The sequence below is a fragment of the Elaeis guineensis genome, chromosome 5 (assembly GCF_000442705.2).
Source record: "Elaeis guineensis isolate ETL-2024a chromosome 5, EG11, whole genome shotgun sequence".
Taxonomy (NCBI): domain Eukaryota; kingdom Viridiplantae; phylum Streptophyta; class Magnoliopsida; order Arecales; family Arecaceae; genus Elaeis; species Elaeis guineensis.
The window spans coordinates 9,613,790-9,636,962 of record NC_025997.2 but is presented as its reverse complement, the minus strand read 5'-3'; the positions used below and the strand labels follow the sequence as shown (position 1 = coordinate 9,636,962).

The following is a 23,173-nucleotide window of genomic DNA, read 5'->3' as shown; positions in this document are numbered from 1 at the left end:
TGATTCTATGGTCACTAAGTAAAATTTCAATTTAATTTTTATATAATTAGTGAGTTGCAGACAAATTTATCATCGAACTTCATTTCTCATATTTCATAGAGCAACTTTAAAATAGTTATAAGCAAAGGTAGATTTTTTTTTGGCTGCAGTAAGATTTGGTTGTTAAGATAATTAATGAACCCTCAAGAGACCTTTTACTAAATCAAAATTTCCATGCTTTATAGAATGACCCGAAAATCTATGGTCATTATTGGGGAACCATGAAGTTTTGGTCTTAATATAATTAATGAATAACATAGGTAATTGTCATTGAATTTCCATTTTCATGTTTTGTATAGAGATCTTGGAATGGTTTTGGAGTGAGAAACATGGAATTCTAGGTGACATCATCCCATATAGTGACATCGAATTTGGATCTTTATATAATTAAAAAATTATGTAGAGATATGGCATTAAAGTTCATTTCCCATATTGCATATCATGACCAGTAATAGATTTGTAGGCATTACATAAGAAAGCAAAATTTAGATTTTAATGCATGTAATGAATCACAAGTTGTCCTATCATCATATTTTATTAGATTTTTTACATGTATACCCTTCTAAATATTCAAATTTACATAAATATCTTTTCAAAATTGATATCTGCATATATACCTTATAAAATATTTTTTTTTGCATATGTACCCATATCATCTAACATCGTTAAAAATTAATGATTTAAAATTAAAATGACTAAAATATTCTTATGGATAGATGTGCAAAAAAAAAATTATAAGGATATATATGTAAATAGTAATTTTATGAGGATATTCACATAACTTTGAATATTTAAAAGGATATACACGTAAAAAATCTTTAACATAAATATACCTCTCTTAGTTTGTTAATTTTTCCTTATTCTAATAGAGAAAAGTTAACATATACAATTAAAATAATAAAGTTACTTAATTTATTAATTTATATAGATAAAATAATTTTTTTATCAAATGATAGATCAAAATTATTTTGTCTAAAAAATTAATAGATTGTAATCATCCATATTTTCTCTAATGTATAATAATATGCTTATAAAAAAAAAATTTAAATCTGATATTAGATGAATAGCTTGTATATTTGCATAGAATGAACATAGTTATGGATTTGACATTATGTAATAATAAAAATTTATAATTTTATTATATTATATTTTAAAAATTTTATCGAAAATATTTTTGAAGTGTATAAGATATATCATGTTTTATAAGATAGATATAATCGTCTCATTTTGTATAAAAATAAAATAAAATATAATATTCTAATATATAAAATATTTTATAATATCGTTATCGTGTTATTATATTATATAATATGTTACTACATTGTAGAGTAAGAGGATCTAAATCTATTTAGATGAAATAGATAAAAATTAAACTAAAATTTTTTGCGTGTATATTCTTCTAAATATTTAAATTTGCATGAATATTCTCATAAAATTACTATTTGTATATATATCCTTGTAAATTTTTTTTTACATATCTATCATAAGGATATTTTAGTCATTTAAATTTTAAATCATTAATTTTTTAACGACATTAAATAGTGGGTATATATGCAAAAAAAAGAAAAAAAAAATATATATATAAAATAAGTATTTTATGAGGGTATACATACAAATATCAATTTTGAAAAGATATTTATGCAAATTTGAATGTTTAAAGGATATACACATAAAAATTTTATTTTTTATATTTTATATAGCGACTCAAAAGTGGTTCTCTGATAGCTGTACGGTAACATGGATTTTGGTTCTTAATATGTGAATCCTGAAGGTGGATCTTATTAAATTTAATTTCTCAGGTTTAATATAGTGATTTTCAAATAATTTTATAGTCATCTTAAATAAATATATGAAAATTTTGATCATGTTGTGATTAATGAATGACATAGGGCCTTGGCACTGAATTTCATTTCTCTTGTTTTATATAGTGATTTCACAATGATTCTGTCCTCACTGTATAGAAACATGAAATTTGGACTTCATTACGAATAGTGAACTAAGGCCATGTCATCATCCCATTTTGATTATAGAAGGATTCCATGATTAGTATAGAAAAAATTTTTGGGTCTTAATATAACTGATAAACTATAGTGGGACATGTCAGGAATCTTCTTTCCCGTAGTAACTTTAGAAAAATTTTCTAATGATTTTGTCTATGGGCTGTGTATAGAAATATGAAATCTGGGTCTTGATATGATTAATAACCTGAGAGATCCCAGCCAGCCTTAGCATGGTTGGTTGGTACCCACGACGTCTAACTCTCGAACCATGTTGGAAGCATTTTAATAATATAATAACATAATATCGATTAATTTTTATCTTGTGATTATGAATTTAATTTGTAATTATAATTCTCCATTCTAAATGCGCATTTGCACATAGATTATATAGAGAGCATATTTCACCAGGAATGTAATTTTCAAATATTTAAATAATAAATAGGACTCATGAAAATATAGCTGGATATGATGCTCAGTAAATTTGGATAAGAACAGTATAAAATGAAACAAGTAATTTCCATATAAAAACAAACATAAATTCTATATAAAAAGGAGAATATATTTTATAGCCAACGAATCAAAGATATTTGGATTAATTAATATAACTTGTGGGTGGGGGTAATAAAAAGTAGTCACACACAAATATATAAAAGAATATGAAAAGGAGAATAGTTTAATAGCCAACAAATAAATATATTACATATAAAAAAATATATTTTAAAAAATAATAAAATATTTATATTAAACGGCCATGCAGGTCTCGAACCATGGTTGGTTGGTACCTACGACGTCCAACTCTCGAACCATGTTGGAAGCATTTTAATAATGTAATAACATAATATCGATTAATTTTTATCTTGTGATTATGAATTTAATTAGTAATTATAATTCTCCATTCTAAATGCGCATTTGCACATAGATTATATAGAGGGCATATTTCATCAGGAATGTAATTTTCAAATATTTAAATAATAAATAGGACTCATGAAAATATAGCTGGATATGATGCTCAGTAAATTTGGATAAGAACAGTATAAAATGAAACAAGTAATTTCCATATAAAAACAAACATAAATTCTATATAAAAAAGAGAATATATTTTATATCCAACAAATCAAAGATATTTGGATTAATTAATATAACTTGTGGGTGGGGGTAACAAAAAGAAGTCACCACAAATATATAAAAGAATATGAAAAAAAAAATAGTTTAATAGCCAACAAATAAATATATTGTATATAAAAAAAATATTTTAAAAATATAATAAAATATTTATATTAAATGGCCCATGCAGGTCTGCGACCTTCGCGTTATTAGCACGTCGCTCTAACCAACTGAGCTAATAGGCCATATTAAATTGTGAAGTGACAAAACATTTAGATTAAATTAACATGTCATGATATATTTTATGTAAAATAAATACAAATAGAAGCATTTAGATTATGTTGAAAACCTTGTGTTTAATATAATAATCAATTAATATAGTATTTTGAAAATAAAACAACTGATCATGTGGAAAGATATAAAAACAAACATATTCTATATAAAATCAGAATAATTTTACAGCCAACAAAAAAAATATAATCTATGTAAAATAAAATTATATTTTATAGAAAATAAATAAAATGTCTTTAGATTAAACGGCCATGCTGGTCCTGAACCTGCGACCTTGTGCGCTCTAATCAACTGAGCTAATAGGCTGCATTGGATTTTAAAGTGACCAAATTTAATAAATATTTAGATTTTACTAATGTGTGGTAATATATTTAATATAAAAAGCTAATATAAATGCAAGGTACTTGGATTAAATGGCTCATGCAGATATCGAAACCTGCGACCTTTGTGTTATTAGCCGAATATTAAATACTAAAATTACCACATCATGTGATCTCTTTTCAACTTTCGACTAGTATAGAATCTACCCCACCCCATCCTAACCAATACGAAAACCCCAACTTGGGACCTAGATGACCGCCTGTCACATTTTATTAAAACTGGTCTAGATGAATCATACACTTTACTCGTATTAAAATACCAATTGAGCACCCAGATGTCCATATGCTTGTCACATTCTATTGAAACCAGAGCATTGATTCGGATGAAATGATTTCTGTCGTTGCATTCCCCTTGTTATCATACTTGCTATAATACCCGTCATTCCGGTTATAAATGTGGATGTTGCTCTAATATTAGAATCCTTTCACCTTAATCTTAATAGTTTTTTTTTTTTTTCCTTTCAATGGGATTCGAGCCGATCAATTCCAAAATTATTTCTGTCTACTTATGGAAATAGATCTAGCTCAGCTTATAGTCCTATTATTTAATTAGTTGTACCGGTTCAATTAACGTATCTAATAGGATTTTCAGTCTATTTATCCAAACATATGATGAAAAAATTTATTTATATAGAATGAATATTAAAGCATATGCTTTTTCGAAGGTTGTTATCCGTAAGCATATTAAAAGTTTGCTTCTACAAGATGACTTGATTATAAAGTTGTTAACCTTTCACATAAAAAGCTTTGGAAATAATTTTCTCAAATGAAAAATAAAACCTACCATGACTTGATTAGTAAAGTTGTTATCTTTTCAAAATGAAAGCTTTGGTTCTACTTTTGTATATAAAAGAAGGATAACTATGCTGACCGACCAGAAGATGCTATTAAGAATCAGAAATTTCAAGCTTATAAGGCCTTTCACGTGTAGGTTTACTGTGCATGGTAGGGGAGTTCTGCCAGCCCAAGTGTCCCCATGGACAAGCAACCATGTTGTGCCCCACCATTATTTCAATATACTTGCTTTGTATGACATAATAATGCAACCAACCATCCAATGTTGCACTTAAATCCTGTTAGCAGATTCTTCAATAAAATGAACTTAATAAACTAAGAGATGCATAGGGTTTGCTTACTGATTTGCTGTAATGGATGCTTATCATTTCTTCCTGTTAGACTTGGCCTTTGATGCTTGCAAATGCAAGAAAAAAAGAAAAAAAGGCCCCTGTTGCATCTGTGGGTTGCAAAGTGCAGCTACCGGATTGCCCTCTTGATGTGTTTCTCTACCACTTTTGCAGGCTTCTTCTTGTTGTCTAGATGACTAAACCTTGGAAACTATCATTGCTCCTTGACAACCAAAATTTACTTTCAGGGTGCACATATTGTAAATCATTAGACGGTACAAGCAATGAGTTGTATCCTCCTTTGGAGCACAATAGCCAAGTCCTGCATTAGTGTAATTGGAAACTGCACCGCTTTTATTCTCATGCATGAATTGTAAGCATTTCAATATATTTTCTCTTTCTACCATATATATATATATATATATATATATATATATATATATATATTCTCTCATGAATCTTAACAAGTGACCCAAAAATTTGCAGAATTCATTTGTAAAGTTCTATTTTTAGCAAAATTCTTTTGTGAGGTGATGTCGAAAGAGAGAGTAATATATAAAATTCTTTGGAGTTTATTCTTTTTGTTGTTCTTTTCTTTTGTTTTGATGATATGGTGGAGGCATCACAATAATTGTCCAAAAAGGTGGTTTGATAACCACAGGTCAAAACACTCGGGTGAAAGACTACCACCGATTAATACCAAAATCTCTTCCATAAAGGAGGATCGGCATTAGGATACATCCCGCCAATTTGCTGTCTAGGTTCATAATTATTAAAGACTATAAAGAGATGGAGGAGCAGAAATATCTTTAACGAGATTCATTTAGATTTCACCCAGTCCTGAATTTGTTTTGAAAAAAAAAGGTAAAGTCCATTAAATTTTCATTGATACCATGAAATGTTATCAACGTGGCCTCCAACCCAATTTCTTTTGCATCAGTGGCCGTAAATCTTTATTGAACTTGTCCAGATTACATCATCTATCCTCTTGCATTCCATGAGATGGCATGATAGATGATATTTCAAACTTGAGATGCAAAAGTTACAAGCATGATTTCTTCTAATCAAAATATTGAAGAAAATTTCTCAATTAAGTCTATCCTACGACACGTTGGTTTTTTTCTTTTCCAGTAAGAAGAAGAGAGATTCACGTGCACTTTATTTATTCCAGCTTAAATACTTAGAGATGCACCATCCAGGACTTGATATACCACAAAAAGTAGGGTCCTTCCACTTCCAGCAAGGCGCTTGCTACCGTAGGAGCATCCAAGGCTTTGACAAGATGACTAGAATACGTGTATGCAAAAATCTTAAGACAAGATAGTGTAATTAGGACTTATCTCAACAATTAAAATGCTGGTATGGTAATTTAAACTGCATGGATGAGTTTGATAACTTTTTGTTCAAGGCTATTTGGACTGGCTAGATAGAGGGAGCTCTGGAGAGGGAAAGGATGGAGTGGAGGAGCAGATTTGAATATGATAGTCTTAGGATGCAATTCACATGGGATAAAATGATCCTAAAGGTTTTTCTTTCTGATCCCATAGGTTCGATGGGATCTTCGAAGTTTATAAACATATCTCCTATTGCTGTTGGAAATCGGTCTGACTAAGATGCTGAGCTGGTTGAGCTATTAAAGTATTTGGTTAGCTGATTGCTTGGGTCGTGGTGGCCAGATGAAGATTATGATGTGTCTCCGATGCGATATGATGATTGTTGTGCTGAGATGGTGATGATTTTGATGCCAATTGCTCTTGATGATGCTGGATGGAAGAGATCATATTTGGATCTTTGCTTGGACATTGGATTAATCTGAAACATCAAAGATAGGGAAGTTCTTTTGTTAGCAGAGATATTGTGAGAGTAGTAGAATGGCAGTGCAAGCGCAATTATAACGTGTGGTAGAGTGGTAGGCGTAAAGGAGCTTAAGAGCATTTTTGCTAGATGATCCTCTAAGAATGGTTTATACTGACGATGGCCGATACCCATTGCCAAAGAGTTTGAGCATGCGGATTGGCCATTATTGGCAATCAATCACACATTTGACATTTAGAAGATCATGTAAGGACATTTCGCCAATACATCTTATGTGTTTGTCACGCGGTTATGAATTAGTCGGGCCTATTCCCAGCTGCAACACCCCTTATGTTTATTATTATTTTTTTCATTTTCAAGATAAGAAGGTAGCATTTCTTTCAATATCATTGCCCATCCATGGCATGCATGTTGGCCCATCATTCTGTATTTGATAATCTGGGAGGTCGCCAGTGATTTGATTCTTCAAAGCTTCAGTCAAGGCGTGGATGGGTGGTCCTGTGGATGAACACGTCCTATCCACACTGGTCCATCCCCCCTTGACGGTTCACCTTCCAACTATCCCTCCCCAGTTCCTATTCCCATTCCTCATACTATTCCCTCTTAACCGGGATATGTTCATTCCCCGGCCCAACAACCCAACACGAGCTAACGTACGATCCGACGCGCTAGCACCTGGTGGCGATCTCATCTCGTGCCCCTGCCAGCCGGCTCGCCTGACGCAAGCCCTAACAATTCCAATAATTTGTTTCAAAGTTTGAATCTCCCGCGCCTGCAGCGCGCCACGGCGGCGCTCCTTCCGCGCCACCAGCTCTCAAAAACCAAAAAGCCGCGGGCCCCACCGCCCGCGTGACCCGCGACGCCGGCATCCACTTCTCCGAACTAACCCTCATTAAATTTCAAAATACAGTGCGAACTTAGGAGCCACCACATGACACGGGACAAGCAATTTTCACCGTTTATCTGGTCAAATTTGGGGCCATCGACACGTAATCGGACGGTTGAGGCATCATTGATCCACCGCATTGATGAGCCCGCGTGGAGATCCTGCAAGCGCTCGAGTTCCTAACAGCTCATTCCTTGGTGGGCGAACATAACACGGATTTGCTATAAAATAATCAATTTGGAGCTACGAAATTAACATTAAATGATGGGCAATTTGGTCATCACGGTTCGACTATATAACACCGACAGCCCACCACTTCGAGGAACCAAGAGAGAGGGGCCTGCAGGTGTTCTTCCTCTTTGCCTTTTTCCCTTCTTTGGGAAGTTGTTGCTCTTCTTGTCCCCGGTGTTCTCCGATTCTGGCTCCGTCTCCGGTGGAGTGAGAGCTTGGAACCTCCTGATCGTCGGATCGGACGGCGGATCGGCACCGAAAAAAGTTGAGAACCGGCTCTTGGATTGGAGGTGATTCCGTCTATCAATTTCTGGAGTTCAATTTTCAATTTATCTGTTTCCTTGTCACTATTTTTGTATGCAAGCTTAGTTGTTTTGTTGCCCGGGTTTCAACATCTATACGTTTGATTTCCACCTCCTACGTAGTGTCCGTCGAGGTCGCATGATCAATTCTTCGATTGGATGAGAGTATGTTTGACCAGTTTATGAAGGATCACCATCAGACCTTCAGCGTCGGATGGAAATCGGACTGGCAGAAGAGCGACTGATGCGTGGAAATAATAATAAGAACAAAATAGTTCATGGATTTCACATCTATTTGCTTAATTTTTTTTTTCTTCGGACAACATGATAAAATGACCAAGATATTGTTTTTTCTGAAGAAATCTTGATCCTTTCATTGACTTCTTTTTGTTAAATTAACAAATGTATTTTTTGGCTTTCGGGTGGAAGTTCCTGGAATTTGCTGGATCTCTCTCACTGCCACTAAGTGTTTGCCAGAGAAGGTAAACAGGTAATCAATCCCATCAGGGGAGAGAGTTTGCTTTTTGCTACTGGTTTAACTCTTTAATCAGTCTCGTACTTAATGCACTGAGATTTCTCCTGGAGGGTGTATTGGTAATTTTACATTTTAGATGCAAATCAGGAATTACTTAGTTTCTGGTCAAGATAATTCTTTTATTTTGTTTTATTTTAAAATTTCCGGATCTGATACAAGCACGTCCCATTATCATCTTCTATAAAATTTAAAGGTAAACCCAGAAGAGAGAGAGAGCGAGAGGGCTGTTCATCTATCCATGTCTGTTCTTTAATATTCAAGTGGCGTAAGTCCGAGGGAAGTTGGCTTCAAATCCCTATCCGTTGCTTGCGTTTGTCCTCAGGGGTGAACTAACCATGTTCTCTGGTTCCATATTCATTTATTTCGGTGCATTGACCAATACCTGCTCAATTAGTTGGAGCACGTGTGATCGTGGATTATGAAACTAAGCACTCTACTATGAAAGCAAGTTCATTTATTTTAAATAGGGTTTTTTTGTACCTTATGCTTCACCTCAAGTTTCAGAGCTTCTCTGTTTAACAAGTATGTGTGTGTTGAATTAGGTGGCTTCTGATTCATGCCTCATAACTACTATTGAATAGTCTGTTCGTGGCGTAGATGGACTAGCCAAGGATACGAATAATTGGATGCCTTTGCTCCTTTTCTTGATCTCAAATTGGTCTTGGCAATAGTTTGATTTGATTGTCTAAATATCTGTTTTCTAAACTGTTGGATATGACTTGTTTTGATTTATTTCATCTGAGTCTTATCCTTTACCTCATGCTGTCGTCATTTTTGCTCCACGTCTTTATTGTAATACTAATTTGGTAAAAGGTGTGCTTTTTGCCTGGTGCTGTTTGAAATCTTCTGTGACTTGGTAGCATGGGCACAAGATGTGGTTTTAATTTCCATTTGATATCATCTAAGTGTGATACGATATTTCCTCGAGCATATTGCTACACCAAGGATAGTACTAAATCCTTTAGTTTCACTGACCTTACTACGATGAGAGAGCTTTATCTGTTGTTTGATTTCAAGTACTGCTTTGTTTGTTCCTGGAGAGCAGAGATCAATGAGATTCCATACCGCCTGACAGTTGTTGGTTGATTTTTCTTCTATATGGGTGGTCTTTGAAACATCTATTTGTGGAGGTTGGTTTAGATTGTCCTTAAATTTGGCTACTTTTTCCCCTGACAAAGTCCTTCAGTTTGCTCCATTGGCTTATTCGAGGTGTCTTGCAGATAATATCATAGTAATAATTCCCTCTGTGAAATCTTTCCTTTTTCTGTCTTTTGGACCTCTTCCATGCATGGATGTTGCTGAAGGATTGCTTCTTATTGCAATAGCAGAGACCATCTCACTTATGAGCAAGTGTCCCCTTAGTTATTGCTATGTCTTGCTGTTTTTATGTTTATCTTTGTTAATTTCTTGGTTCATTGTGGTTATACTTTTGTAATTTGGGTTTTTTATGCCGTTTGTTTGTGATGCCATTTGCATCCCTCGGTCAAATTGGTTTAACTTTGTTTCTAAGATTCTGGTGTGGATTACATGCTATGTACTAGTGTCACCAGGCAGGTTCTGTATATTGCTGGTCCGCTACATTTCTTTCTTCTGTTATATCATGTGAGTTGCTTCTGCTCATAAAGCAAACTAAACTGTGTTCCATGGGTCTTTACATGGACCAAGCATACCTTTGTTCATATGATTTCTTTTATGGCTGCATATATCATTATTTTGTTACTACAGCACACTATTATGCCTACTGTTGTAGAGAAATCTTAACACTTTTTGTATACAACTCGCATGCAAACTCATAAAGAATGTAAATTTTCATGTGCAATAGTGAGATCAAACATGTTAGTTCTCTAAACTTGCCTGAGAATGCAATATGTGCTTTTGTGTGCATGTCTATATGGTTTTGTATGGTTAGCACTAATCTACTCAATTGGCTCAAGCCAAGTTTGACCATCTAATCTTAGCATGCAACATGCTTTATCTACTCAATTGGCTCAGTTACAAGTTAATTTCATGTCTATCCATATGCATACAAGCATGTATACATATGTTGTTGGGCAATGGACCTTATGCCATACCATCTACCATTATAGCTAGCTTTGATTGAAGTTTAGGAACTCATGTTTCTAATTTTAATATTTGCTCGTTCTTCACATACAAGTTTTTATTGAGTGTTAGCATGTCTTGCAACAGAATATCTGCAGTCTTTTCCTAGAAGTTTTGTTGAACAAATTGTTCTTGCCGGTTGTTAAAGATGAAGCGGATGGCATCTAAAAAATCTCACTCATGGTGGTGGGATAGTCATATAAGTCCCAAAAACTCTAAATGGCTCATGGAAAATCTTGAAGGTGAGCATTTAGCTACTTTGCCTCTTATTTATTTATTTATTTATTTATTTTTAATGTGCTACATTGTCATAAAAAACTTCTTTGTACTATTTGCATCCTGTATATACTAGGAAAATGGTTTAATAATCTTAATATTTTACTATGTTGAAGGATTTCTGATTGGATCAAATGGGTGCATTATCTTTATTACTTAGATTACACATTACCATTCTTATGCAGAGATGGATAAACGGGTCAAGGAAATGCTGAAACTGATTGAAGAAGAGGGGGATTCTTTTGCAAAGAAAGCTGAGATGTATTATGAAAGGCGCCCGGTGCTTATCTCTCATGTTGAGGACTTCTACCGCATGTACCGTGCCCTAGCTGAGCGTTATGATAATGTGACAGGTGAGCTGCGCAAGAATGTTCAATCAGAACTCCAATCTCAAGGATCTGGTACTGGGTCTGATTTTGGTTCTGAACCACCTCTGTCTCCAACACTCTCTCCTGAGCTCACTCCTGAGTGCAAGCCACCACGACCTAAACCAAGTCCAAGGACTTCTAGCTTTCATTTCTTTCTTGGATCTGGTGGAAGCTCGGATGTCTCCAGAAAGGGGAGTGATGGGTCCTTGTCATCATCATCAGACTCTGAATCTGAATCTGATGATACAAAGGAAGTTAATGTTGATAGCATTTCTTCTAGGCTGCATGATAGGATACTTGAGCTAGAGGATGAACTCTCTGATGTGAGGGAGAAGCTCCGGATACAAGAGGATAAGTGCTTCAATGACCAATGCGAACATATGGACAATGGGAATTATTTGGATTTTAGCTTGAAGATATCAGCATTGGAGGAGGAGCTGATAAGTGCGAAAGCAAAGCTTCAGGATTCAGAAGCAGAGATTGTGAGTCTTCAAAATAAGCTTGAGGAAAGAAATGGATTTATAGAAACTGAAAACATTCCGCTCAGTTTGGAAAAGAAGCAGGTTGCCGAATTAGAGAAACAAATTGCTATGTTAGAAGCTGACATATCAGCCCATAAGAATGAAATCGAGGATCTAAAGGGAGCGATGGCAGCTTCCTCTCAGAAGTTTGAAGCCGAATTATCAGATCGTGATCTTGAAATTGGGGAGTACAAAACTGAGCTTGTCAATTTGTCTGAAAGATTTTTAAAAGAGAACTCCAGTCTTGAGGCTGATGTTGAAAATCTTGAAGGTGTTATCAAGGGACTGAATGCAGAAGTTGATAGGGTTTCAGGAGAGAATTTGCTGCTTGAAGCTCGTCTTGAAGAGCTAGAAAATGTTATTAAGGAATTGGAAGCGAGAGCAGCTAGTTCTGCTGAAAAATTCTTACAGGAGAAATCTGCACTAGAAGCTGAAGCTATCAACCTGTCACAATCCAATGCTTCCCTTGAGTGTAGACTCTCTAAGCTAGAGGATGATATAAGGCAGCTCGAGGCTGAGAAGATGGAAGCATCTAAGGAGAGTGGGAAGCACATTGCTGAGCTAAATCAAAGTCTAGATGCTCTCATCCTAAAACTTGAGATACTGACATCTGAGAAGGAGGCTATTCATGCTAAAGTGGACACCCTCATTAATGATGTGAAGTGCCGTGATGATCGAATTAGCCAGATGGATGAGCATTTACGTCAGTTACACTTGGAGCATGCTGAGCTGATAGTAGAGATCGAGGAGGTGCAAAAAGCTGATGTGGAGTTAAGGAAGCTGGTGAGGGAGCTTGAAGAGGAGGTGGACAGGCAGAAGGTTGAAATTTCTGATGGTGCTGAGGGGAAAAGGGAAGCTATAAGGCAACTGTGCTTCTCGCTGGAACATTACCGTGATGGCTATCATCACCTCAGGCAGTTGCTGCAGGGTCACAAGCGTCCTGTGGTGATGGCAACTTGAGCTTCTTATGTGGGTGATTGTCCTGTATATTTCAAGCTTTTTGTTTCCCTACTTTGCTTTCATCTACCTGGTTATAGTGCTCGCTAGGGCTACCATAAAATTTTTATTATGGATGTAAAATGGGGATGCTATACGATTACTTCCAGTAGTTCATGATTAATTTTAGTCGTTTTGCCTGTGATTGGTAGTCCTACAAGTGGGTCATTTGACTCTTCTTTTTCTTGCAAGAAATTTAGTTCTCGTTAGACCCTTTGCTTTCTGAGAATGCCCAATAACTTTGCCTTTCTTCCTTTCAATAATATGATGGTAATGTGTCTTGTTTCTGCAGTTAATTTAACTGTATAGTTATCTGTTTTGGCTTGTATGGTTGAATGTGATCTTTTTGATCTTGGAACCCATTTTGCTAGTTAGTATTATTTCCATAAATTCGAACATCTGTACTACCATATAAGCATCTAGATCATTAGTTCGTTAAAATTTAAAATTAAAGCATGGGGTATGAGATGATGTATACACACCAGTTTTTGCTCCTGGTGATCCAAAGTGGTCATTGTTAATTTAGGATCGTTCTGATTTATACTGAATTAAGATATGAAGGGAATTAGAGTCTGACAAATTCATGAACATGATGGTGTCCATGATCCGATCTTGAAGAGGCAAGTTGGGTTAATTTCTGGATTTGAAGTTAAACTCAAGTGAAGGGTATGGTCAGCAGTTAGTGCTAACCTTTTGACAGCAGTCCAATGATATCATCTTCTAAGTAGGTTATAAGTGATCGGGACATGAGGTTAGGTGCAGCCTTTCTGCAGTCAAAGTTTTAGCCACATGGGATTTGTCATTATAAGTAAATTTGGTCTGTTTATAGTTGTCACAGCCTCCAATATGATATCTATTATTGTTTTCTCTTCTTTCCTTTTCGTCGAGGATCATCTATGTGCCCTTGTCTTCTTTGTGGTCCTCTGGTAAATGAATGGTTGGCAGGAATCTACACCGAACGAACCGGCGGATCGATCATGCATTCTTATCAAGATTCAGAAGTTTTGACTGCCTCTCTAACGGTCCCCTCTATTTTTCCAAGGGTTCAGATGTGATTCTTTTAGGCCCCACCACCTTCCCATGGTGTACCTCTACATCAAGGTATCTACATATTCTCTACATCAATATATGCAGAGCTCAATCCTTATGTTGCTGTAGATTTGGATTTGGATCGGAGTGACTAGAGTAAATCGAAGTCCAATGAGAATGATGGCAATCAGACCTATAAAAAAATCCTCAATTGGGGATGGTTTTGGTGGATATCCTTCGATGTTTAAGTCAGTAATTTGAAATAGAGGGGAAAAACGTATGTAAAATTTTTTTGCATATTTTTGAAGATTTTTTGTTCATCTTTATTTATAGGCTAAGATTGAAGTCGTATAAGTTGTTGGATATGCTTTTGAAATCTTCATCCGATATCTCTAGATCTTGTGGATAGTGCCATCACCTTTGATATATCGCCGATCGCTTTTATTTATGGTTTAAACCAGTTATAGGGATCGGGAGGTTGATGGAACTTTTTCTTATGTGCAATCAACCAGTTCTCATTAAGATCAAGGCAAAAATCGATTGGGATGGAGGTTGGTGGTTGGAGTGGGGTAGCCATCGTAGGCTTGGGTCGGTAGGTAATCTCAGATTAGGATAGCCACCATAGACATAGGTCGGCGGTAATACCTAATTCGATAGTTGATCTTGAGGTTCGAAAAAATACAGAATTGTGGCTGATGCATTGAATAGGGGGGATGCTTTTTTGATCGGCTATCTCTTCAGACCGTGGGCCCAGCTCTCTCATATATCGGCTCTATTTGGGAAGAGAGTTCCATACCCATATCATATTTTGTTGGTTGTATTAGAGGTCTCTTGATTTGAATAGATTAAGAATTTCGAACTTCATAGGATATTTTTCAGTACCTAATTTTGAATGCCTTTGGGTAGGTCCGGCTTGGAGGCCTCATGACTTTGCTCTTTGAAAAAGGCATCTTAAGAGGGAGAGAAGGGCTTAGTCATATAAGTGAGAGTTATTCTTGATTCACAATTGATGTGGGATCACATCTTTTGTAACTTTAGTCCTCCAACACCTTACATGAAATTATGATTAATAGAAAGAATGTTCATGTGAAATGAGGAGATTGAACTAAACACGGGAGACCAGCATCGCACAATTGGTTCAAACATATGTACAAAGGATGGAGGATCCCGCAATTGGTTCAAAAGGGAGGAGTTTTTATGAAGCGGAAGGATGAGTTTGAACTAAACATGGTATCTCGGGTCATGCTATCGGTTCAAATGAGTGGAAGAACAGTGGAACTAAATATGGGATTTCGGATGCGCAATTAGGTGAATTTTTATCATAATAACAACTGATGGCTCGGTCTATGGTTTAAAGCAGCGACGATTATTGCAGCCATCATACGTTGGGATGGTAGCAATACTGTTTATTCCAATCACTACATTATGTCTTAATAGACTTCTAATGTTATATTGCTGCCGTTATTTTAGACTTTTGATGCTCCTCTCACACGCTTTCATCCAGAAGAAATCATTAGCTGTGGCACTTGGACCATGAGGTGCTCCTGGCGTAAGACTTGCACGGACTGAGACGCGAGACATGATGTGTCGCATCGAGGACACCTGTCATCTAGTCGGCAGCTAGACGCCTTGGTGGATAGATATCGGCACAAGACCGCGTCTACGGGTGGGATGGTGGGGCCACCGATCGGTGACTCGAGCCATGTCCGGATATTATTGCATGCACCTGGTGCGAGTGATGCAAATCGCGGAGCATATGGACGGTGGATAGCGTGTAATCGGGATTTGGTGAAATGCAATGGGTAGCGTGGCGTGCTATCCACCGCGGGATTGATGCGATCCAATTGCACCTGATGCATGCAATCCGGAGGCCGTCATGCCGATAAGTTCAGGACACATTCGGAGGAGAAATTATTGTTTGGATCATGCAAGATAGACCAACACAAATCTCAAAGCACATGCACGGTGGATAAAGCATAATCTGAAATTCGTGATACAAAGATTAATGTGGCGTGTTATCCACCGTGGGATTTGGCTGGTCTATCTGGACCACACCGAGGCAATAATTTTTGTATTCGGGATGTTTTCTTCAGTGCAGCTGGGAGATTTCAGGTGCCATCCTAACATTTATAGTCATGCAGCCATTGTGACCTGAACATTTGCCAAGAGGTGAAACAAATCCTTGCTTCCAAGCCGGTGGCGGGTGATGTTGTCCCTAGAGATTTTGTCAGATAACATCTCCAACAAATCTAGATGCCCTTTAGACTGGCTTTTCTATCTTATTTTTAATAAAAAAATTATTATGAACTTTCTTTATTAAGATGAACTAGAAAGTTATGTATCTAATTTAAAAAAAAAAGATAAAAAACAAATTCATACTCATCTCAGTGATTGGTCTATAGCAAAGCACCTTGACGGCCGATATCGCGCACCGACGTAGCCGTACATACAGTGGATGCAGTAATTTCTCCTCTCACATGACTGGCTTTATTGAAAATAATAAAAAAGAGAATAATACCCACCCTACCTTTCAGAGGCTTCTTATAACGTAAAATACCCGTCTCTACAAGATTCTACAGCTATACGTGGCATTTAGGAGGCGTTGGTGCATTACATAAATATATTATTATAATAATATAATTATAAAAAAATATAATTATTTAATAAAATAATAAAAATTTTACGTTATAATATTTGATATGTACAATAATATTGTCATAAAATAACAAAAAAATTTATATTGCAGTGTTTGATATATAATTTAGATTATATAGAATATAAATTAATTTTTTAAAGTATCTCCATTTTTATTTATTGATTATTATTTATTTTCTAGAAGGATAATTTAATTTTGGAATCAATTATTTTTTATGACATCACTAATTGGAATCATTAATTATATATATATATTTTATTTTTATCAACTAAAATTATTCATAATTTATTTAATATATATTTTTTTTTTATGGAGATATTTTGATCCTGAAATATCTTATTGCAAGATTACAGAATAGCAAGATTACATATAATCACATAGTCATCTCTCTTTAGATAATTAAATTATTTTTTTTTGAGATAATACTGTATTATATGTAATGCAGTATTATCTGTGAAAATGATGAAATAAATAATTTAATCTAATTATTTATTATAAAATTAAATATAATTCTATCAAAATTACATGCTATAACAAGTACTTTCAAAGATTAGTATTTAACTTCAAAATGTCACATCAAATTTGTTAACTATTATACTGACATAGTCAGTAGAAAAAAAAAGTAAAGGTGTGGCATTTCAAATCTAAATAAATATTTATATTTTTTTGGACAAAAAACAGCATAAGTCTTAAAAAAATGTCACCCAGAAAATTAAATCCGGAACCACTGATCACTTCTTATGGTAAGCTCCAGTTTGTTTATTAATACGAAAATTGAACAGGCAAGCTCATTATTCTCGTGCCGGTCACATTAATTAAACACCAGTCGGTGAGACCGAGTCCAACACCTGGTGGTCTTTTAGAACAGCAACGTTTGTTGGTGCTTTTTCCTCGTAGCCTCCCTCTTTAGTCCCATCCGAGCCCTAACGCGCTAGTGTGGACAGGGAAGAAGGGGACACGACTCGATTTTGTGGAAGGACCTCGGATTTCTTGCATTGACCAACGTCCGCGACACGGTCTTGTTGAGCCCTCGCCGGTCAAAAATACGTATACAGCAAAGAAAAAAATGTCAGCCCACCTCCCTTGTCCGTGCATCCTTTTTCTCCATTTCATTTGCTTTCTTTTTTTGTCTCCTCACACCGAGAACTCCCTAAAAGGAGAAGAAGAAGAAGAAGGTGGAGAGATATTAGTCGTCTAATTTGTAAGTTTTTTTTTCCTTAACTCTTACTGCATCTCTGGTTAAATTATCATTATATTGATTGCAATATGATTCCCTTGCTTTGGATATGAATTGAAGTATTTTGGTTGGCAGTTTTCTTCCTCTTTTTGGTTTTATTTCTTACATAATCGTATGAATTTTATATGTCTGCTAGCTTTTTAAACTCCGGGCATCTTTTCTTTGCGGGAGTTCTTAAGTCGTTGATGTTTTCTAGGTTCTTGGTTATATGTGCTCAGCTGAGTGAGAATTTGGTGCATTTGTTGGATTGCCTAATTGATATGATTGTCATCTTAATTTAGCTTAATTAGATGAGTTGGAGCTGCTTCTATAATTCAGGTTCGGTTTTACATGTTTTGGCCAAAAGATATATATATATATATTTTTTTCTTTTGGTAAATTGCACATCTTGATGGTCCAAAAGAAACAGGTAATTAACGAGAAAAAGAATGAGAGAGGAGCTCGTTTCAGATCATAAATTTTCCCTGGTGGGATATTACTATTCTTTTTTTCATGTGATTTTTACGAGTTTCTGGACCTTCTAGCAGAAAAGTAGAGCTATTTCTTCTTCTTTTTCCATTCAAGGACTGTTAGGTGCTTTCCAGTTTTTACTCCAAACCTTTTCTTTGACATTATATTTTTCGTTGAGGGAGAGGGGTCAGCAGCTTGGGGAATTGGTGTTTTTGTTTCCTTTGCTTCGTTGGGTTTTAGGGGTTTCTTCGAATGGATGAGCTAGGTTTCTGATAATCTCCACTTCTCCTAACCTAATTTCAAATCCCCTTTTTTTCCCAAAGATAGCAGTTGTGGGCTTCTTAATTAAATGATGATGAAATATTGGGCAATCTGTACCCTTGTCATCGGACAATCTGATGTAACTAATGTGTTAGATTTTCCTGCCACTTTTGTGCAGCCCCTAGGTTTTATTCTTTTTATTTTTGAGAATCTGTAGTTTTTCATAAGTTGCTGACTTCGATCTTTCTTTCTCTTGCGTGTGGTATTTGATTTTCTTTTCTGTCAAAACTCAGAAGCATCTGGACCTGATATTGTTTATGCATTTACATTCTGTATCTTGGATTACATTTATCAATTTTAACTTATGGCTTGAAAGCTTTTTTGCTGTAATTATGGCTTAAAGTTTTACTAACATTTGAAATTACACTATCATTTGAACACTCCTCGAACCAATTTTACTGAAGAGGCTTGTTCCAAAAATTTTACAAAATTAGCTGCACTTTGTTGTGGGATTTTTCCTTGATATAAATTTCACAAAGGATCTTGATGGATTATGTATTTCTCAGTTCATATATGTTGACTACTCTTGTACATTTGGTGATGCAGAGCAACATATCACAATGGTTCATTAACTTCAAGTTGGAATAAGTGTTCTGCCATCTCAATATTGTAGAACCATTGGAAGGGCTGAAAGAACTGATGGCACATTTCCACAGATCCTACTAGGCCTTTTAGTTTAAGTCACAGAGTGGTATTTTTAGCTCTTTGAAAACACTATGGCCAGCACTGTCCCTGGAGTCCGTTTTGTCAGATGTCCGAAATGTCTCAAGGTTCTCACAGAATTTGCTGATGTTCCAGTGTACAAGTGTGGTGGATGTGGCACCATCCTTCGAGGTAAAGAATTCTCATCAATCAATTTTTGGTATTAGGAGTTGCTCTTTTATTTTTTCATAGGTTTATTTTGACAATTTTTTTTCTTTTTTTCTGCAATGCAGCTAAAAACCGTATTTCTGGTGGGCAAAATGTGACTCTTGGATCAGTTGGGAACACTTCACAGAACTTACCAGATAGTGGCTTCTTGAACTATGGATTGTCCTGTTCAGGGAAGGATATGGTTTCCATTTCTTCAGAATTGGAAAGTGAAAGAGAGAAACCAGTACCTGTAAATATTCAATCATCTTGTCCAAATGATTTAATTGATGTGCATGAGAAAGTAGAATCATCAGAGCATGAAGAAAATAGAACTGAAGAAAGAAGCCTCGATCAACACACCCCTCAGCCAACTGATCTTCTTGGGCCTGAAACAAATGACAAAAATATTGAAGTAGATAAGACTTCAAAGCTTTGTCAACAGGGTCGTGAAAGCTTGAAGCTTAGTCATAGAATGGAAGATTCTATTGAATCTACTGACCTTTATACTTCCTCAGAGGAGGACACAGCTGGTGGAGTGTATGACAATAAACATGGTAATATTTTGAGATCAACTACCAGAAACTCTCGTGCTTATGATGCCAGTGTCTCCTCTGCTGATGATGGCTGCAATGATCATGTTTGTAATAATCATCCCATCTTACCTGAAAGTGGTTTTACACAGAAAAAGGCTCTGGACTCGATTGATGCTGAAGGAAAGGAAGCAGAAGAAGATGACTCTGAGGAGAGAAAGATGGTTGCTGATATTGGAGCAAAACTTCAAGTTCAAGATTTTCCAACAAAGCATCAAATGAGATGCTTGGCTCAGCTGTCTTGGATCAGTTTGATTCAAATATAGATGAATTTTCTTCAAAGCATAAGATCCATGCACGCAAATGGGAAACTTCACTCGATTCTGAAGATTTCCACTCAGTACAGAACACATTGGAACCAGATAATGGAGGGTCTTTGAGAATGTCAAGGGGTACATTCTCTCATGATGACTCACTCAGCCATCCATATGGCAGCTCATCAGCTAAGCTCAAGTCTTTTAAACGTGCTGGCATGAAGATACTGAGGAAGGTTGATGAATTGAGGGAGGAACTTAGTGAATTACTTGATAAAGCAGTGGAAGGGAAGGGAAGGCCTCCTTTCAGAGGCACCCTGCAGGAAAGCATCACCAAATCCCTTAATACAAACTTAGCTCACCATCCTCCTAAAGTATATGAGCCAAGAATACTTGTTCCCCGACAAAATAGGTCTTCTCAGATTCCTTTACCAAAGCGACCCCCCTGTTCCTGCTTGCATGGCCATCATGAGGACCACGAAATTTCCGTAGAGTTGCCACATAATATCTGCGGTCACAATGGGCTCTGCAGGGCTTGTGCCCATGATATCCCTTGCCAATCTTCTAAGGCTGTCTATCCAGGACTGCATATGTATTCTAGCCTCTCATCATGTGGTCACAAGGCTAAGGCACCTAATGTTAAGTCAGAGAAGTTGCATTCCAAGGAGAAGAGGCAGCCAGTGAAGCAATATTGTCGGCCTGTCTTTGGGGGTGCACCTTTTGTTATATGCTACAGTTGTTTGAAGTTGCTTAAGCTGCCGGTGGATTTTTCCACATCAAGGAAGAGATTGCATAAGCTGCAGTGTGGTGCTTGTTCCGAAGTTCTTCTGTTCTCATATAGAGCCAGACCTTATACCATTCCTTGCACACCTACTGAGGCACGACATCCACCGAGTGAGGTTGACAAAGGTACAGAAACTTCTACTGTAAATGAGATTTCTGCTTCTCATTTTAACGATTGCTATAGGGGGGATCCAATATCTTATTCTGAAGAGTACGGTCTCTCATTTGGTATGTCCTACTCTGCTGAAGTTGAACCTGCATTACATGTCTCAAGGAACTCTTCTGATATGATGGAAGGGAGAGATGGTATGCGAGGAACAGGTTTGCGACTTCATCGACTCATGGGTTACCCTTCAGCTAGTGAAATATTGCATCAACCTTTTGATGTTGATGACGAATGCAAAAGCTTGGAACCGACCATGCATTGTCATAGGCCTGAGGAAGAACATGTGAGAGTTGATCTTAAAGGGAAAGGAATTTGCATTTCTGATGATTCATCAACTGGGATTTGTAAATGCATGGGGAATATGTGTTGCCAAAGAGATTGAGAACAAGGAGGATAGGATCACTTTGTACAGATTGTTGAAGAAGGGGATATGAGAGGTGAATAATGGATTAGAGATCACGAAGCTAAAAGTCCATTCTGATGGATCTCACTGAGATTCATAGGTCAAGGCAGGGAATGATGGGCAGCTACTTTGAGTAGGTTAGCCTAGCTGAAGGTGAACCTTTAGGTTTTTTTTTTTCTTTTTTTTTGTTTTTGTTTTTGTTTTTGTTTTTGTTTTTGTTTTTTTTCTGTTGGTTTTCGGGGGGCGGGCGGGGATATCAGTCTTGTTCAGTAAATACACAACATGATTCTTTAAAATCTGAATAGATAGCTCAAGTATGCAATAAACTAGTCCTGTATTTAAGGTGCTTCACTTGCAAGGCCCTCAATTTTTACCTTTTGGCTGATATTAATTTCTTTTGTCTTCAAATGTGAGTACATAAATCTTTTCAAACATGATATTATACTTGTATGGTTTCAAATTATCACTCTTGTAACATCATTACATTTGATGGACAGAATATGGTGGCAGAGCTGAGGATCTGCTCAGCCAGTTATCTATCATCAGCAAATTCCATGTCCACTCCTGTGTTGGCAAGGTGTAAAACTTAAGCTGTTCCTTGCAGCATGTACCAGAAAGTTTTATCCCTCATTGGTTTGTAATAGTCTGTCTTTTGCTCCCGTAACTAAAGTTCTCTGACATGCTGCTGGACTATTTATGGCTCCATCATGCACTTGGATACTACTCTTGTACATTCAATTGATGAATTCTATTGTGTCTAATGCTAAGTCATTGTATAAATTGTTCTGTTTTTAAGAATTATCATTACTTCTAAAATGATATGATCCAACTCTCGTGCAAAATGTACAAATTTTCAACTGAAATAACTCTCTGAAGCCTGAATAAGAAATAAGCTTCATTTGTAACCTGCATTAGAAGGTGTAGGCATCGTGCATCAAACTTGGGTTGATTGTTATTTGGTTCATTACCTCAGTAAAGTGGGTGGCTTCCGCACTCCCTTTTCTCAAAAAGAAGAAAGGAAATGAAAAGAGCAATTATATTCTAATTTGATGTACGGTAATGTTTTTTGGTGCCCGCCATCTGTATCTTTTAAAAAAAAAAAAAATTGAGTCTTACTGCTTCCAGCAATCTGGTAACTAATTTCTGGCTGACTCTTAGATTCTATTATGCTTCTCAAAGTTCAGATCCATCTGCGAATGGATGACCTTTTCATATTTTAAATTGGCATGCTGATTTGTGTGCATAAGGTTGCCTCAATTATGTTAGTTGTTGTTTTATAGCTGCCTCAATTATGTGAGTTGTTGTTGTTGTTTTATAAGGAAGGTGAGCGTGCAAGCAGAAAGAGTAAATAGATGTCACAATAGCGTGGACAGGAACCTGGGAGCACAAATTTCTTCATCTTCCTTGCATCAATCTCCCTAGGCATGGAGATGGCCTACTTCAAAGAAAATGTCTTCGAGCTTT

The 23,173-nt window shown here is 36.1% G+C and overlaps 2 protein-coding genes across 3 annotated transcripts; both read left to right on the top strand.

Moving 5' to 3' along the window:
• Positions 1-7,937: 7,937 nt before the first annotated feature.
• On the top strand, positions 7,938-13,191 carry LOC105044841 (protein NETWORKED 4B). 2 transcript variants are annotated; one of them, XM_019850819.3, is made up of 4 exons: positions 7,948-8,160; positions 8,602-8,662; positions 10,895-11,049; positions 11,269-13,191. In XM_019850819.3, exons 3-4 carry the CDS (start codon positions 10,956-10,958, stop codon positions 12,930-12,932), a joined length of 1,758 nt encoding a protein of 585 aa, XP_019706378.2. In that variant the 5' UTR covers positions 7,948-8,160; positions 8,602-8,662; positions 10,895-10,955; the 3' UTR covers positions 12,933-13,191. The 2 variants fall into 2 exon arrangements, with proteins under 2 accessions (XP_010921173.2, XP_019706378.2); XM_010922871.3 differs by lacking the exon at positions 8,602-8,662 and having other exon boundaries at positions 7,938-8,160.
• Positions 13,192-17,577: 4,386 nt separating this feature from the next.
• Positions 17,578-22,489, top strand: LOC105044840 (uncharacterized). The gene is given in 5 exon segments (XM_073257416.1): positions 17,578-17,854; positions 19,208-19,495; positions 19,597-20,313; positions 20,316-22,118; positions 22,207-22,489. Coding segments are annotated over 3 exon segments (2,208 nt in total). The 5' UTR covers positions 17,578-17,854; positions 19,208-19,377; the 3' UTR covers positions 21,689-22,118; positions 22,207-22,489.
• Positions 22,490-23,173: the final 684 nt, after the last annotated feature.

What these genes read in the sequence shown, in the direction of transcription:
- LOC105044841 (XM_010922871.3), top strand. Translation starts at nt 10,956, where the DNA reads ATGAAGCGGATGGCATCTAAAAAATCTCACTCATGGTGGTGGGATAGT. An exon ending in GCTCATGGAAAATCTTGAAG is followed by an intron (nt 11,050 to 11,268) that starts GTGAGCATTTAG and finishes ATTCTTATGCAG; the next exon opens with AGATGGATAAACGGGTCAAG.